General features: G+C 54.5%; 1 protein-coding gene across 1 annotated transcript; it reads left to right on the top strand.

Annotated features, from left to right (window-relative positions):
* The first annotated feature begins 295 nt into the window (after positions 1–295).
* Positions 296–11,818, top strand: SEMA3G (sema domain, immunoglobulin domain (Ig), short basic domain, secreted, (semaphorin) 3G). Its single transcript, XM_006892251.1, has 16 exons — positions 296–398; positions 2,168–2,328; positions 2,481–2,543; positions 2,751–2,870; positions 3,173–3,263; positions 3,344–3,460; positions 3,596–3,741; positions 3,907–4,021; positions 4,116–4,185; positions 4,426–4,570; positions 4,830–5,061; positions 5,151–5,242; positions 6,926–6,967; positions 7,718–7,946; positions 8,252–8,391; positions 11,372–11,818. The coding sequence occupies exons 1-16, from the start codon at positions 296–298 to the stop codon at positions 11,816–11,818; spliced, it is 2,313 nt and encodes a 770-aa protein (XP_006892313.1).
* The last annotated feature ends 4,740 nt before the right edge of the window (positions 11,819–16,558 follow it).

The raw sequence follows: 16,558 nt of genomic DNA on the forward strand, positions 1-16,558 counted from the left end.
GACATCCGGGCTGTGCAAACCTCACCTCCATCCCAGCTGGGAAAGTCTCCCCCAGTGGGCAAAAGGTCAGTCAGTTAAAAGACACCGGCAAGGCCAGCGAGGTGGAGGGAGCAGCTGCAGGTGGACAGGGGCCGCTCCCCTCCTTCCACCTCCTCCCGCCTTCCTGGCCCGGGATGGGGTGGAGCCGCTGTCTTATAAATGGCAGGCCTGGTGGCGACAGAGCAAACTGCAACCAGCGACGGGACCAGAGGGCAGCTCCTCAGGCAGCGGGCGGTGGTGCCCTTGGTCTTCCAGCATGGCCCCCTCGGCCTGGGCCATCTGCTGCCTCCTGGGACATCTCTTGCTCTGTGGGGGCAGCCCTGGCCCCAGCCTGCCCCGCCTACGGCTCTCCTACCGAGGTATGGGCCAGCACTCCCTGTTCCTGTAGCCCTGTGCATGATCTTCCCTTCCACTTATGGACACCTGGGCCATCGCCAGCTGGGAGTCCCAAGCAGTCCCTGACCTCCCTGTGCTTCCAGTGGAGGGACTGAGGTCATTCCCTGGACAGCTCTCAGGAAGGAGTTCATGGTCAGAGCTGGGGTGCTCCGGTGGCCAGAGGGAGAAATTTTAGGGTGGAGGGTTGGGGAGGGTCAGTATAGGACCAGTCCTGGGAGACACCACCAGAGTGGGAAGTGGGGAACAGAGACAGGCAAGTGGAAAATCTGAGAGTGGCTGCAGAGAAAGGAACGGAGACAGTTGGAGACCCTGAGAGACCCTGAAGAGAGGCAGGCAGAGAGTGATGACTGAGAGGGTGGTTCTGCAGGACAGTGGGACCACAGCAACATCCTGTCCCTCAGGTCCCCAAGCCCAGGGGAGGGGAGAAACCTTCAACTCCAGAAGTGACCCTAGAGGGGTTCGTCGCCCTGACCCCCCAGAACTGCTGGGTAGATGTCACTATCATCATACCCACATCATACCACGTCCCTTCCAGTGTTAACTTTCCAACCCTCTCTCCAAACTGGAGGCTCATCACAGCCCCGGGAGGATTCTTCTTCTCCTTGTTAGATGTAGTCGAGTTTCAGTATCTGAGAGCTGGACAGTGACTAAGGAATAAGGGAGAATCTAGACTCCCTTTCCCATCCTGGTCTGGGACGTTCCTCCGCCTGTCTATCCTTGCTGAGTTGTGCTGCGCCCATACGGGACCCCTCTGAGTCTGTGGAGGTGGATCTGTTGGAACAGATCCTTGAGACAGAGGCTCCCAAAAGGCTCTCCTTTCATTTTGTAAAACCAGAGAGGTGATTGTCTTGCCCCAGGACCTCAGTTAGAGAAGGCACATAAGCTCGCCCTGGGCAGTCTGAAGGGGAACTGATCCTCGAGAATCTGAGGGGTTGTCTGGACAAAACATTGCTCTGCCCTGGGAGCAGTGATTTCTTTTCGTGGGGAGTGGGAGGATAGTCAGGCTATGACAAGAAAGTCTTAACTAGAGAAAGGTTTTCTCAGGGTGCTGTCAGTCATGGAAGGCTTCCTGGAAGAGGCCTGTTGACAAGCTTTGGGCTTGGAATGGACACTGGGCTCAAGGGTGCTCCCATGAAGTGTGGATATGATATACTAGGGCCGTTCACAGGCCAGCCAGCACCCCATCACCTGCATCACCCTAGCTGAACCCCAAGACCCTTTATTCCTGGTGCCAACATCCTCAGACATCCCTGCCTCCCCTCCTGGGACCTGCAAGAACAGCATCCTTTTCAGCCACAACCCTGAACCTCAGTCTGGAGTTCTCTTGGTCTCTCCTCTACCAGTGTCTTTACTGGTGTCCCTGCTGCTGGGAAATCTCCCCCAGCCTGCTGCCCTGTCCAGCCGAGTCCTCTCAGCTCTCCTGCCCTTTGCCCAGCTTGCTACTGTGATTTCTGCCTGCGGGGCCAGCTCCCCTGTAATGGGTAGGACACAGGTGCAGTGGAAGGGGGCACTGACGGGGATGGAGAGATGAGGCAGGTCTCTTGCTCCCCAGCCCTCAGAAGCTATTTCCTCGGTGCCCTGGAGCTTTTCTGCAGATGAAAACATTTTCCAAATGTGTGTGTTTGGGGCAGGAGTCGGGGGAATGAATACACAACTGGAGCCGCCACCACCCCCTGGCTGAGGAAGTCTCCTGAGCACTGGCCCTGACCTCCCACCCTCTGCTTCCTCCCAGACCTCCTGTCTACCAACCGCTCTGTCCCCTTCTTGGGTCCTGGGGGCCTCCTGGACTTTCAGGCCCTGTTCCTGGATGAGGACCGAGATGGCCTCTTCGTGGGGGGCCGCGACGCTGTCTACTCTGTGGGGCTGAGTCAAGCATGGCCGAAATACTGGGAGGTGAGCTGGGCTGACCGGAATGGGGGCTGGGGAGAGAGAGTCTGTCTGAGACTCTTCCAGTGACTAGGGCACCTCACAACAGGAGGTGGCATGGGGAAACTGAGGCTGTGAGGTCAGGGAAGATCCCTGAGGTCAGCTGGGTTGTGTTTCAGGTTCGGTGGCCACCGCAGGCAGGACAGAGAGAGGAGTGTGTCCGCAAGGGAAGGGACCCTTTGGTGAGTGCTGACCTCTGACACCCCCAGGCCTTGGGGTCCCTTCTCCACATGCCTCTGCTGGGGTGTTTGGACCCACTCTTGGGGGCTTTGGATGCTCTGTGAAGAATGACATGCCCCCAAAGCCATCAGCTAGGCAAGATTGAGCCTGGGCACTGAAGAGATGATGGGCACCCCACTTGCTTAGCCTCACCCCCTTTCCCCCACTAGACCGAGTGTGCCAATTTCGTGCGAGTACTGAAGCCACATAATCGAACCCACCTGCTGGCCTGTGGAACAGGAGCCTTTCAGCCAATCTGTGCCCTCATTGCAGTGGGGCACCGTGGGGAGGTGAGCCTGGGGCTTCTGTGAGGAGCTGGGGGCAATGACATTTCCTCTGGTTGCCTGAACGCTTCCCATTGAGTCTTAAGGTCAAAGGCTTTTTGTAGGAGCACGGGGTGGGAGTAGGGGCTGAGGGGGTCCTGAAAGGCGCCTTTGTGCTGGGGGCACTGACCTTGCAGTGGGGGCTGGAATGAGGGCGCTGTCTGCTCCCCCACTCTGCAGCTGCACGTCATGGCTGAGACCCCGGAGGGTATGTGTTGGGGGTGGTGTGTCTTCCCAGGTGACATTTCTCCCTCCCTTCCCATCCCCAGCACGTGCTGCACCTAGAGGCTGGCACGGTGCAGAGCGGGCGAGGCCGGTGCCCGCACGAGCCCAGTCGGCCCTTTGCCAGCACCTTTGTAGGTGGGTGATACCCAGACCAGACTGGGGGGAGGGTGGGCGCTGGCATGTGTCCTCCTGACTGCTTCCCACCCCCGCTGCAGGAGAGGAGTTGTACACAGGCCTCATCGCTGACTTCCTGGGGCGCGAACCTATGATCTTCCGGAATGGTGGACCCCGGCCAGCCCTGCGTTCTGACTCTGACCAGAACGTCCTGCACGGTGAGCCCATGGGCCCACATTCACCCTCTGCTCTGGGATTCCAGCCCTTAAGCCCTTTTCTCCCTCTGCATTGTATTTAACCCCTGCCCTCCCCCCACAAAGCATCTCCCCAAGCTCATCTTGTCACTCTCCCAGACCCTCAGTTTGTGTCAGCCGTGCGGATCCCTGACAACTCCGACCACGACAATGACAAGGTGTACTTCTTCTTCTCGGAGACTATTCCTTCACCCGATGGTGGCCCAGGCCACGTCACCGTCAGCCGCGTGGGCCGAATCTGTGTGGTGAGAACTCAGGGGGCCACTGCACCCCTACCCCAGCCTGTCCACCTCCATGGCAGTAGGGAAGCTGAGAGTGGAGTGTGGAGCTCTGTCCCCACTTCTCTCCCATGGATGGGGGAGCGGGAGAGCACTGTGGTGCCCACAGCTGACTTTGTCCCCCACCCCCAGAATGATGCTGGCGGTCAGCGGGTGCTGGTGAACAAATGGAGCACTTTTCTAAAAGCCAGGCTGGTCTGCTCTGTGCCAGGCCCCGGTGGTGCTGAGACCCACTTCAACCAGCTGGGTAAGGGGAGGGCTGGCGTCTGGCTGGGTGCTGGATGCTCAGGACTGTGAGGGGCAATGACGGTGGCCGTGATATCCTCGCCTGTGTCTCCCAGAGGATGTGTTCCTCCTGTGGCCCAAGACGGGGAAGAATCCGGAGGTGTATGCGCTGTTCAGCACAGTCAGGTGGGCAGCCCTGTCACCCCTTTTGCTCCGCCACCCTGGTCCTGCTGTCGGACCTCAGTGACTATGTCCCAGTCTAGAGATGGACTTTGCCCTAACTTAGTGATTCTCTGACTATGTATTCTCTATGCCCTGTTCTTTGCCTGGGTATCCCCACTGACTGTGGCGTTGTCACCTCTGAGGTGACCACAGAACCAGGCCACTTCTTCCTGCCTCTGACTTATGTCTGTCTGTCCCTGGCAGCACTGTGTTCCAGGGCTTCGCCGTCTGCATGTACCACATGGCTGATATCTGGGAGGTCTTCAACGGACCCTTTGCCCACCGGGATGGTCCCCAGCACCAGTGGGGTCCCTACGGAGGCAAGGTGCCTTTTCCTCGCCCAGGCGTGGTGAGTATCTGCCAGGAGCCTGACCAGGGAATCAGAGGCTGAGCAGATGCTGGACAGACAGACACCTTGTTGGATCTACCCAGTATCCACACGAGCCAGGATCTGGATGCCCAGAGGTGGAGGGTAGAGGGCTCTGTGCCCCATTAAGGAGCCTCCCCTACCATGAGGGCATCTCCCTGGAGGTTGGAATTGGTGGACACAGGCCGGAGTGAAGACCTGTGACCCAAGATGCTTAGATGCGCCCTTGCCATGTCCTCAGTGCCCCAGCAAGCTGACGGCACCCCCAGGACGGCCCTTTGGCGGCACCAAGGACTATCCCGATGAGGTGCTGCAGTTTGTCCGGGCACATCCACTCATGTTCCAGCCTGTGAGGCCTCACCACGGCCGCCCCATCCTCGTCAAGACCCACCTGGCACAGCAGCTGCGGCAGATCGTGGTGGACCGTGTGGAGGCCGAGGACGGGGTCTATGACGTCATCTTCCTGGGCACCGGTGGGTGGGCTGGGCAGGGGTGGTCAGGGTGGTGAGGTGTGCAGCCAGGGTGCCCCTTCCTCTCTCTCTGACCCCTCTCCCCTGTGCAGACTCAGGTTCTGTTCTCAAAGTCATGGCCCTCCAGACAGTGGGCTCTGCCGAGCCTGAGGAGGTGGTGCTGGAGGAGCTGCAGGTGTTTAAGGTGAGCAGAGCCTCGAGAGAGGAGCCCCCTTACTCTGTCCCTAGATCCAGGCCTGGCTACAGGTATGTAGGCACGATGCTCAAGAGTGGTGAAGCCCTGTCTCTGATACACTTCTAGCTGGTGAGGTAAAAAGGCCAGCATTCACTGCTGCCGGCAGAGGCCTCAGGTGCTTCTCAATGACCCTCGAGCCTGAGCCAGAAGCCTGGGTGCTTAAAGTTGGGGTGCTGTAAAATGAGTGGGGGCAGCATGGGAACAACGTATCTGATCTCTCAATAGTCCCCCTCAGCAACAGTAAACCAATTCTCATGAGATCAGATGTGGCCTCTGCGCTCCTACACCTTTGTTGTTGTTGTGGACCATCGAGTGGGACTGACTCAGAGCTGACCCTCCAGCAGGTTGTCAGAGGCAGTTAATCACATGGGAGCAGATTGCTCATCTTTCCCCCGTGGAACAGCTGGTGGCCTTGAACCACAGATGCCTTCAGCATTGCTGTGTAGCCTCTTGCCACTAGGCCACCAGAGCTCCATGCTCTTGCACCTACTTCGAATTCCAACACCAGTTGTACTGCTCTCGTTGTTGTGTACTGTGGAGTTGTAACTGACCCATAGCTGACCCTCCAGCAGGTTTTCAGAGGCAGTGAATTGTACTGGAGAAGATTGCCCATCTTTTTCCCATGGAGCAGCTGGTGGCCTCGAACTTCAGAATTGCAACACAGCTTCTTGCCTCTAGGCCACCAGAGCTCAGTTTCATTGCTCTGCTACTGGGTCTGAACTCAGCTGCAATGACCACACAGATCTCACAGAACCATATTGATGACTAATGGGGTTTATTAGGGAAGTTAACAGGTTACATACAGTTCAGGTAGGCAACAGGATACAATTCCTCAGTCAGGACAACTTCTCCAATATGCCTCCAAGTCCTTTCGCCTTCACCCTATGACATAGGTCAGTGTTACAAAGTTCCCTTGTTCTTGCCAATTATGGCGTTTTCCCTTAGTCTTCCAGCAAGCTTGGGTGAAGCTTTCTGGCTGTGACTCCATGGGACAGCAGTCCCAAGTCAGCCCCATCTCATGTCAGCCTCTGATTCTCCATGGAGGCTTCTGCTCCTCTTGATAAGTTCAAGTCTCATCTGCTGCTAAACCTGCTAATTTAAACTCAGTGGGGTGAGAAAAAGAAACCAACCCTGTAATGATTTAGCTTATACACACCTTGCTTCAGGTTCCCATGCAGTCATGTGAAAGTCATGGCTTTTTGAGCACTAACTGATGTCCAGGGAGGAATGGCCAGGGCAAACTCGCTCAAGTCTCAGTGATTGGTGACTGAGTCACCCAGTCAATAAGGGTCCTGCTGCCTCTTATGCAGACATCAGGGGGAGAGGAATCTGCATTTGGGAGAGTATTGCCACCCAGTGCACAAGTGGGTGACTTGGAATGACTGTTCCATTGCTGGAGGATAGGGCTGAACCAGGGAACACCAGGGCTTTGCACTTTTAGCCAGATTGCCGGGATGAAGGATCTTTCTAGTAAACCCTATGCTTGGGATGACAGTTTGGCTCTAGTCACCGACTCATGACTGACCTAGGCCGAGAGATGGGGTAACTCACTAAAAGGGGTGGCAGAGACCCAGAGGTCGTGATGTGAGGTGTGGGGGCTGCACCCTCGCTGAGACCCTGTTACTTCTCCAGGTGCCAACACCCATCACTGAGATGGAGATCTCCGTGAAAAGGGTAAGAGAAGCAGCTGCCCCCTCCTCACCTTAGCCCCTTGCCTGCCACGCATATACCTTCCCAGGCTTGCCCTCTCCACATCCACATCCCTGACCCCTCCCCCTCCCTTTCCCCCTCCTCACCCACACTCCACTTCCCCGCCCCCTCCACCCTATCCCCTCCACACCCCTATCCCCTCTGCAACCTCACACACCTAGGCCCTGGGATGCCCCTCTTGGGCTCTGCAGTCAGGGTCCAGAGCCTGTGACGGAGCCAGAGGGCCATGGAGATAGGGTAGGTGAGGCAGGGGTGAGGCTGGGTTGGATGAGGGGAGCAGACCAGGCCAATCCCTCAGGAGGGGGGCAACCACGTGCTTGAAACAAAATCCACTTTTAAATCAAACTGGGAGGCTGGCTGTTTAGAGGTCTGCTTTGTGTTCTTTTATAGAGACAAGTACTACTTCCCCAAGTTCATCTTTAAGAAGTTCTAAACTTTTGCATAATAATTGCTTAGAGCAGCCTGCACTTATGAAACCAGAGGCAGGCCAGGAGAGAGGTCATGGGGCAGGGGACAAAGGTCACCTCTCTGTTGAGGCAAGGATGGTCGTGGGGAGGACCTGGGGAAGCCCCTTAGGGGACATCCTCTCAAAACATGGCAGTTAGGTGACAAACGTTTGTTGGCTCTATGAATGCTGCGAGCAGCAGGGTCCCCAGAGACTGGAGGGGATGGACACCTGCTGCCTGTGGGTGAGCTGCGCCGTGTCTCCACCAGCAAATGCTCTACGTGGGCTCCAAGCTGGGTGTGGCCCAGCTGCGGCTGCACCAGTGTGAGACCTACGGCAGTGCCTGCGCCGAGTGCTGCCTGGCCCGAGACCCCTACTGCGCCTGGGACGGCGGCTCCTGCACCCGCTACCGGCCTGGCACCAGCAAGCGTCGGTTCCGCCGGCAGGACATTCGGCACGGTAACCCTGCCCTGCAGTGCCCGGGCCAGGGCCTGGAAGGTGAGTGGGGGGGCCTCACTCACTGGTAGGGGGTCTCAAGGAAGAGGAAGATGGGCACTGGCATCTGGGACTCATCAACTATGAAGTGTGATCTTGTGACAAGTGGTGCTCACGTGTCCCTCTCTGTGCTGCTGCTGTCAGTGCACGAGTGATGGGTCTTGTGAGAGTGGTGAGCTTAGTGGATGGACGCCAATGTCTCCATCGTGCTAGTGGGGCTTCCTGAGCTGTGAGAGATGTTGTTTGTGGCCCCCAGGACCTGTGTCCTGTGGGTCCCCAGCTGAGCCAGCCAATCCCCCTTTCTCCAGAAGATACTGCGAGGCACATGGTGGCCACCAGGGTCTACGGCACAGAGAACAACAGCACCTTCTTGGAGTGCCAACCCAAGTCTCCCCAGGCTACCATGCGCTGGTTCCTGCAGAAGCTGGGGGACCAGAGCCCGGACCAGGTAAGCAAGGGCCCTGCCTCTAGCCCACATGTCTCTGGGGGGCTCACTCCTGAGACCCCCACACCCTGAGCCGAACCAGAGGACTCTTGAGAGGACCTGCTGAACTCAGCCAAAGGAAGGATACATTAGGTCTCTGCGGTGCCTTGAAGGAGATGTCCTTGTTCCTACCATCTGAGAGTTCCCAGGCCAGATGTTTGCCTCCATGACATGGAGCTCACTACTTCCCCAAGGTGCAGAGCTGAGCTCTGAGGAATGAGTTGTCTTAGCACCAGTGGAGGAGACCTAAGTGGGTCTGAGCTGGTCGGGGAACCCACCTCGCATGCATATTATATACATGGCTCATTAATAAAGGGGTCTTGATCCTCCTCTGTCCCAGGATTGAGCCACTGGCCATTAGCCCTAGTCCCTTTGCCACTTCCCTAATGCACGCACACACACACGCTCACTTGATCTCTCTGTCTCTGTCTCTCTCTCTCTCACACACACACACACACACCCTCCAGTGCCTGGTTGCACATTTCCTCCCTGGAGTCCAGCTGTCTGCCCAGACTCCCTCCTCCCCCATCCGGAAAGATCTGTCAACTCCAGAGATGGCTTCAGCCTGGGGCTTGAGGACCAGAATGCGGGGGGGGGGGGGGGGGGGGGCTGGGTGTGTGTGTTTGAGGAGCCATTCTAGAGCCGCTCCCATGAGCAGGGTGGAGAGGGAGTGGGCTGGCTGGGGGGGCTCCTCTTCCAGCTTGGGAACTGGGGGAGGCCAGCCTTGGGCCAGCTGTTGGGCTGGGCAAAGAGGTCCCCCAGGGAAGCAGCAGTGAGATGGAGTTACACCACACGCACCGCCCAGGCAGCGCAGCCCGAAGCTCACGGGTGCCAGGACTAAAGTCCACGGAGGCTCCTTGCCGGAGACAGGCCCATGACAACCCCATTCCCACCTCCCACACTGTGATGGGCTCTCAGCCCATCCCTGGGGCAGCGCCAAAGTCCTACAGCACCAGGGGGTGAACTGTGCAGACAAAGACATGAGCAGGCTGTGTGGTGTTGGAGGGACGTTGTAAGGAAGGCCTGCCCCTCAGGGTAAAGTCCACAGATACTCCTTTTGCTCCAGAAGTGTGGGCCAGGTCTTAAGACAAAGATAGAAGCCCCCAGAGCTGTGATTAAGTTGTGGTTAACTTGTCAGTTAAACCTTTGAAATGCGTCTATTTCTGATCTCTGTCCTGGGTTATGGAAGAAGGCATCCCTGTGTACAGTTAGCTCACTGTCGAGAGGGGCCACAGGAAACAGTCTCTCTTTTTTCTTTTCCATTGCTTTGCTCACAAAGTTCATATACGTTGTATCTCACACCATTCCTCATTCATATTGTGCTTCATACAATCATTTTCATGCATTATGTTTGTTTGTTTTTAGTTTTAATGGACTTTTAAAATTTTTTTTATTTTATTCATTTTGATGAACATTTACAGAGATTTTGGATTTCCATTCATTAATTTTTGCACTTTTCTCCCTGCCCAGCCCTCCCCCCTCCCCAATTCACTCCTCTCTGAAAAGTAAAAGAAAAATTCTTTCTTTGATATACAATCCCCCCCTGCACCCCTCCCAACGCCCCGAGTACACTCTACTCTGCAACCTTAATTCTGGACTCTTGTGATAACCATAATACCCTGTCATAAGTCGCTTTTATTCTCTCTCTCATCTGTTTCAATGCTGTATACATAATTTATCCAGTTTTTCTCAGTCTTACCCCAACCCTGATGTCAATCCCATTCTACAAAGTGGCACCATGCAGTATTTGTCCTTTTGTGACTGATATATTTCACTCAGCATAATGTCCTCTGGGGTCACCCATTTTGAATAATATTGCATTAGTTCCTTGTTTTTCAGTGCAGCGTAGTATTCCATTGTGTGAATATACCACAGCTTCTCTATCCATTCGTTTGTTGTTGGGCACCTGGGTTGTTTCCAGATCCTTGCTATTGTGAACAAAGCTGCAATAAACATGGGTGTGCATATATCTGCTTGGATGTCAGTTATGGTCTCTTTAGGGTGTATTCCCAGTATTGGAATTGCTGGGTCAAATGGTATCTCTATTTGCAACTTTTTGAGAAAGCGCCACACCACTTTACACAGTGGTTGCACCATTTTACACTCCCACCAACAGCATTATGTTTTATAAACTTAATCACAATTGGACCTGGCCCACCACTGTTGTTGTTATGTGCCGTCGAGTTGCCTGCGACTCATAGCGACTATATGTACAACAGCCTTAAAACCTGCCTTAAAACCTGTGCCAACTGCACTGTCTCTAACACACTCACCCCCCCCATTATCCCAGTCATCGAAGGTCTTCTTCTCCTGCGCTGTCCCTCCACCTTCCCAAGTATGACGTCCCTCTCCAAGGACTGGCCTCTCCTTACAACATGTCCAAAGACAAAGCTTCAGAATCCTTGCCTCCAAGGAGCAGCCTGGTTTCACCCTCTCTAAGACAAACCTGTTCATTCTCTTAGCACTACCCCTGTCTTCATCTGGATTCTTCCCATTTCCTTCCCCCCTCCCCCACACCAAACTGTGAAACCCTGTGGTTTTCCCCCTACCCATCCTCACCTCTTCACTCCCACTTCTTACCCCCTTGGGTTCCTGTACATATTTTACTAGTTACCATCTTGTTTTCAATCATAGTCTTGTGCAGTATTTGTCCTTATGAGACTGAGTTAGGTCACTCAGCATAATGCTCTCCAGTCTCTTTCAAGTTATGTAGTATTTTTCGAAGTCATTGCTCCTGAGTGCTGTATTCCACTGTGTGAATGTACCACAATTTCTCAATCCATTCAGGTGCGGTTGGACATTTGGGATGGGAAACAGAGTCTTAGGAGGGGAGAGTGGGTGAGGGGACAGACTCAAGGCCCTAAGGTTGGAAAACTTGGAAAGGCCGGGGGCAGAGAGGGATGTGGGCGCCCACTCTCACTCCCTCACGCCCTCTGCCCTGCAGGTGAAGACAGATGAGAGAGTTGTGCAGACGGAACAGGGGCTGCTCTTCCGCCGGCTCAGCCGCCATGACGCGGGCACCTACTCCTGCACCACGCTGGAGCATGGCTTCTCCCAGACAGTCGTCCGCCTGGCCCTGGAAGTGATCTCAGCCGCGCAGCTGGACAACCTGTTTCCACGGGAGCCCCCAACTCGGGCTGGCCTGGCCTCCACCCCACCCAAGGCCTGGTACAAGGATTTTCTGCAGCTCATTGGCTTTGCCAACTTGCCCCGGGTGGATGAGTACTGTGAGCGTGTGTGGTGCCGGGGTGCTGGGGAGCGCTCGGGGACCTCCCGCCGGGGCAAGTCAAGCAAGGGCAAGAGCTGGGCAGGGCTGGAGCTGGGCAAGAAGGTCAAGAGCTGGGCACAGGCCGAGCGCAACAGGACACCCCGGGAAGTGGAGGCCACGTAGAGGAGGGCAGGGGGGTGGCCGGGGGCAGGGACAGAAGCAGCTCCCAGCATCTCTCACCCATCCAGTTGGGGCAGGAGGGCCAGGAACCCTGACTGCCTCTTAACAATCAGAGTCTCTGCCTCATACCCCTATCAGCTGCAGACAGAAAAATTGAGGGTGAGGGTGGGCCCAGTGTTGAAGGTTTATTCCCTGTGGTCTCCATCCCAGGCCGAGCCAGCACCCCCTGGCCGCTGGCAGTTTTGAAGTGCCTGCCATTTGTTCTCGGAGGTGGCCTGGCTTCCGGAGCACATTTCCGGTTGTGCCCAGAAGAGGGAGGGCTGGGTGGTTCTTTCCCAGCTTGGAGAACAATGGCCATTCTGAGTGACCCTTGGAGTGGGTGAGGAGGCATGTCTGAGGAGGGGTCTGGGCAAGGGCCCGCAGGCAGCTGGAAGAGGCTAGAAGTGGTCTTCCAGCCAGTACCTGTTAAGAAGGGTCTGACTGAGGAGAAGGGCGACTAGGGAGATAAAGTTGACAGAGGAGGAGAAGTGAATCCCTTCCTTTTAGGCCTGATACCTCGGAGGCCCCCTGCTACTGCCGACCACCATTTTCTGTCTCAGAATCACAGAAATATTGACTTCCTAGGACCTGTGGGTATTTGTTCTGGACCTCAGACTCTACCTCCTAAACCAGTGGAGTGGTCTTAGAGCCTGCCTGCCTTCCGCAGGCCCACACCTTCCTGGCCAGGTTCCTGAGAGGCCTCCACCTCTTTTGACCCAGCAGCGTCTCCCCTGGTCCCCTACATACGATGCGCAAGGGAATATTGGTTCTGAGACACTGTGATCCCCACCTCCCGGAACTAGACTGCAGCTAGACGATGGGAGCACCTGGGGAAGGTGTGCACCTGAAGGCAGGCGCGATGCAGCCCATCTTAGTGCTGGGGGGCAAGGACTTTGTCCATTGCCACAGAGGACTGGGAGGCCCTTGAGGTGGGGACAAGGTGAAGAACCTCAGGAGGGGCTAGAGGCCCCAAGAGGTGGTTTCCTTGGCACCCAAGATCACCCCCGTTAGCTCCAGAGTCTCTGGGAGGTCAGACGTTTGCTGCCCCCAAAATTCCTAAATAAGGGTCCATCACGAATGATTCATTTGTGAAGACTTTTCCCTTTTAAACAAAAGGGGGGGAAATGCAGGGAAAAAGCTGCTAAGGACGCCACGTCCTGCTGGCCACTGGTGGCTGGAGGCGGTTGGAGGTGTGTGGGGTCACATCTGGGCAAGGAGGGAGGTGTTGTTGCCAACAATTTGTCCTGAAACTGCAGGGCTGGGAGCAACGGAGGAGAAGGACAAAATGAAATGTTGTCCCTGTCTGTGTGAACGAGTTAGTGACACAAATTCACAAGAGGGATACCAGGGCAGGGCGTTTAAGATTCCCTCTGTGGGGGAGAAACACCAAGGTGAAGAGAGGAAGGGAAAGGATTTTTAAAAAACAAGACAGGGCTTCCTGCCTCACTGGAATGCAAACCCAGACTGCTTGTGCCTTGGGTTTTACCGCCCCCAACACACCCCCTCAGGGTCTGAAATAGCCCCCTTCTGTATCTTTAACTATGTTGCTCTTTCAGGGTGTAACTCAGCGACCCCATGTGACAGAGTCAAACTGCCTCGCAGGATTTTCCAGGCTTAATTCTTACGGAAGGAGCTCAGGTGGTATAGTGTGTAGCGTGTTGTGTTGCTAGTCAAAAGGTCAGCGGTTTGAATCCACCTTCCACTCTGCAGGAGAAAGATAGACACTCTGCTGTGAAGAGTTATAATCTCAGAAATATGGGGCTTTTATGAGTCAGGACAGATGACGGCAGTGAATTTGGCTTTGGGTCCCACCCCTTCACCATCCCCCAGTCTTTATGGAAATAGATCTCCAGGTCTTTCTCCTATAGTCTTTGATGGGTTAGAACCGCTGACCTCTTGCTTCACCAGAGCTCCTCCTTTTTAATCAAAGGTGATCAGAAGCACTGAGGATAACCTGGCAACCCTTTAGATTCCTTCCTACCTGGGCTGCTATCATCTGCTGGGAAAAGGTGAAAGCAGACAAGAAAAATGAGTGAGCTGGAAAAAAAGGACAGAGGGGATAGTCAGAGAAGGGGGAAGACGTGGCTGGAAGAGCCAGTTCTGTCCCGTGACCTTGAGGAAGAGAGAAAGACATGCCCAGATTTTCATGAGCTTTAGACTCGGGCCTGGCAGGCTCCAAGCAGGGTCCTCTGGGAGAATTATCCTGGAAAATTGAGGGGGAAGGGAAACAGGACCCTCAAAGATGACCATCTGCACTTGGAAACATCCCATCTTTCCATGGTACTGCGGGCGAGAGAATGAATCCTGGAGATGCTCCGTATGTGAAGATATGTGAATTCTATTTTTGTATTTCTGTGCTGAGATGAACCTTGTGGTTTCTCTGTCTTTAGACAAACACATGTAATTACTATTGTTATTTTTGTTCTGTCTTCAGCAAACACATGTGATTACTATTGTTCTTTTTATTGTCATGACCACACCCGTTTTCCCCTGGTGAAGGAAACACACAAGTCTCCCATGCAGAACCTACGTGGAAAGGGACCCAGTTAATATTACACAAACATAATTATATTGTTACCGTATATCTGTGTATTTTGTGCTAAATTGACCATTGCGATTTTCATGAGCTGAAAAGACCCCTCACAGCCGTCCAGCCTGGGAGGGAGTAGGCCACCTGCATAGTATTTTCTAGGGAAGGAAGTGGGTATCAGGGAAGGGGGGGAGTCAGGGGGCTTTGTCTGTGAAGCTGAGATCGCTCATAAGGAAAAACTCTGCCCTGTGGGCCTATGAAACTGACATTCTTGGAAATTGAAGGGGATCTTGAACCAGGAAAAAAAAAATTAAATACTGGCAAAGGGCAGCCGAGCACGTAGGCAGCTCTGCTCCTTTTTCTCAGTAACAACACTCATCATTTGTAATAGCAACACTTGGCCTGGCGCCTGCAGTCCTCCCAAACTACATACCAACATATATTAAAGTCATTGTGCTCATACCGGGGGGGGGGGGGGCCTTGCCTGCTGTGGAGGCTGCAGCTTCTGAGGAGGAGGGGAGGCCTCAGAGTCTAGCCTGTGGGCACGCTGCTTCACCATCCCTCACCCCCATCACACTGAGTCGAATCCTGGCAGCACTCACTAGGGTCGAAAGGGCCAAGTGCATGTGGCTGGCCTCCTACTCATCCTCCTTCTGGCCTTAGTGCACCCCTCACCCTCATCAAATCTACACAGCCTCTTCCCTAGTGCCCTGCCTCCAACCCACCCTCTTCTCTGGGCGCCTCCTCTTGTCTTGAGCCTTATTTCCAGCCTCAGAGCTTTAACCCTCCTCTTATCTTCTCTTAGGCTTTCCCTCCCTAGTCCTTATTTCCCCCTCTGCTCCTCTGTGTGATTTACCACCTCAGAAACCCAAGACAGTGAGGTGAGGTGAAACTTCTGGACTTGGGATTTACCAGACCCTTTCAGAGTTTGCGAAAGGGGCCAGCAGAGAGAGCATTTCCTGAAATGGCCTCCTTTGGAATAAATATCCATTTATTTGAGCTCATTCAGTACAGTGGTCAAGGACATTTGAGGCTTTTTGCTCCTGTGGCCCCATGGATCTGGATACTGCCTGTCTGTCTGTCTGTCCCCTGGAAGCCAAAGATGGCCTCCTGTGTCACTACTACATGCTCCACACGTCCCCTGGAACATTTGGTCCCCAGGCCCTTTTCCTCCCACAGAACAGCTACTAACATCATATGTCTTGAGGATACTCTGGAAAGATACTGATCAGGATAATCCCCTCCCTTTGAACGTGTAATTAATTGAATTTATTAGTCTCTGCTGTCTAAGCCTGCAGACTCTGGCAGTCCTTCCTCCCAGATGGAGCAGCCCATATTGGTTCCCCATTGCCATGCCAGAGCAGGACCTGACCCTCCAGTGCCAGCATTGCTAGGGTGACCCATGAGCCTGGACTCTGACCCTGCCCTTGATTGCTGTCTTCCCATGCCCAGCCTGTCTGCCTACGTCTTTTGACCCTTCTTTCATCTGGCTTGATCGTTCATGAATGGCTGGGTCTCCCCTGAGCCAAACCAAACACACACACACACACACACACACACACACACACCCCTAAACCCACTGCCATTAAATTTATTCCAACCACTAATAAACCTCTATTGGATTTCAGAGGCTATAATTCTTTATGGGAGAAGTTGGTATAGCTTTCTTCCAAGGAGCACGTGGTAGATAAGAACTTCCAACTTTCTGGTTAAAAGCCCAACACATTATGCATTGAAAAATACCACCAGTTGCCCCTGCAAACCCTTGGTTTGAAGAATGGGTAGGAGCAGCCATCAGAAGCCTGGCCTGCCACAGTCAGGCCTCCCCTCCAGGGCCTGGAAGGGGCTCTAACTGTAGCTCCTGCTGGGGAAACCCTGGAGGACCCACACCCACGCCTCTGCCAGTCACGTGAGCCTCTTCTGGCTGGCCACATCTTCCCAGAAGTTAGGAGCAGTTTGCTCAAAAATAATCCAATTTCCATCCAAGTTGACAGTCTGCCCCAGCTCCACCTAAAAATCCTGGGCCACCAGGACTTGCAGAGGAGGAAGTTCAACCCCAGATCCCCAGGGTGTTCCACCATTTGGCCCTGCTGGGGAGGGTGGACGGTGGAGGGTGTGTGCAGCTTGCTTGGATCCTGTGCCCGATAAGGAGCTCTAGGATTTGGGGCCTCCAC

Source organism: Elephantulus edwardii, unplaced genomic scaffold (assembly GCF_000299155.1).
Source record: "Elephantulus edwardii isolate Elephantulus edwardi_28Jun2011 unplaced genomic scaffold, EleEdw1.0 scaffold00113, whole genome shotgun sequence".
In the NCBI taxonomy this organism is placed as follows: Eukaryota; Metazoa; Chordata; class Mammalia; order Macroscelidea; family Macroscelididae; genus Elephantulus; species Elephantulus edwardii.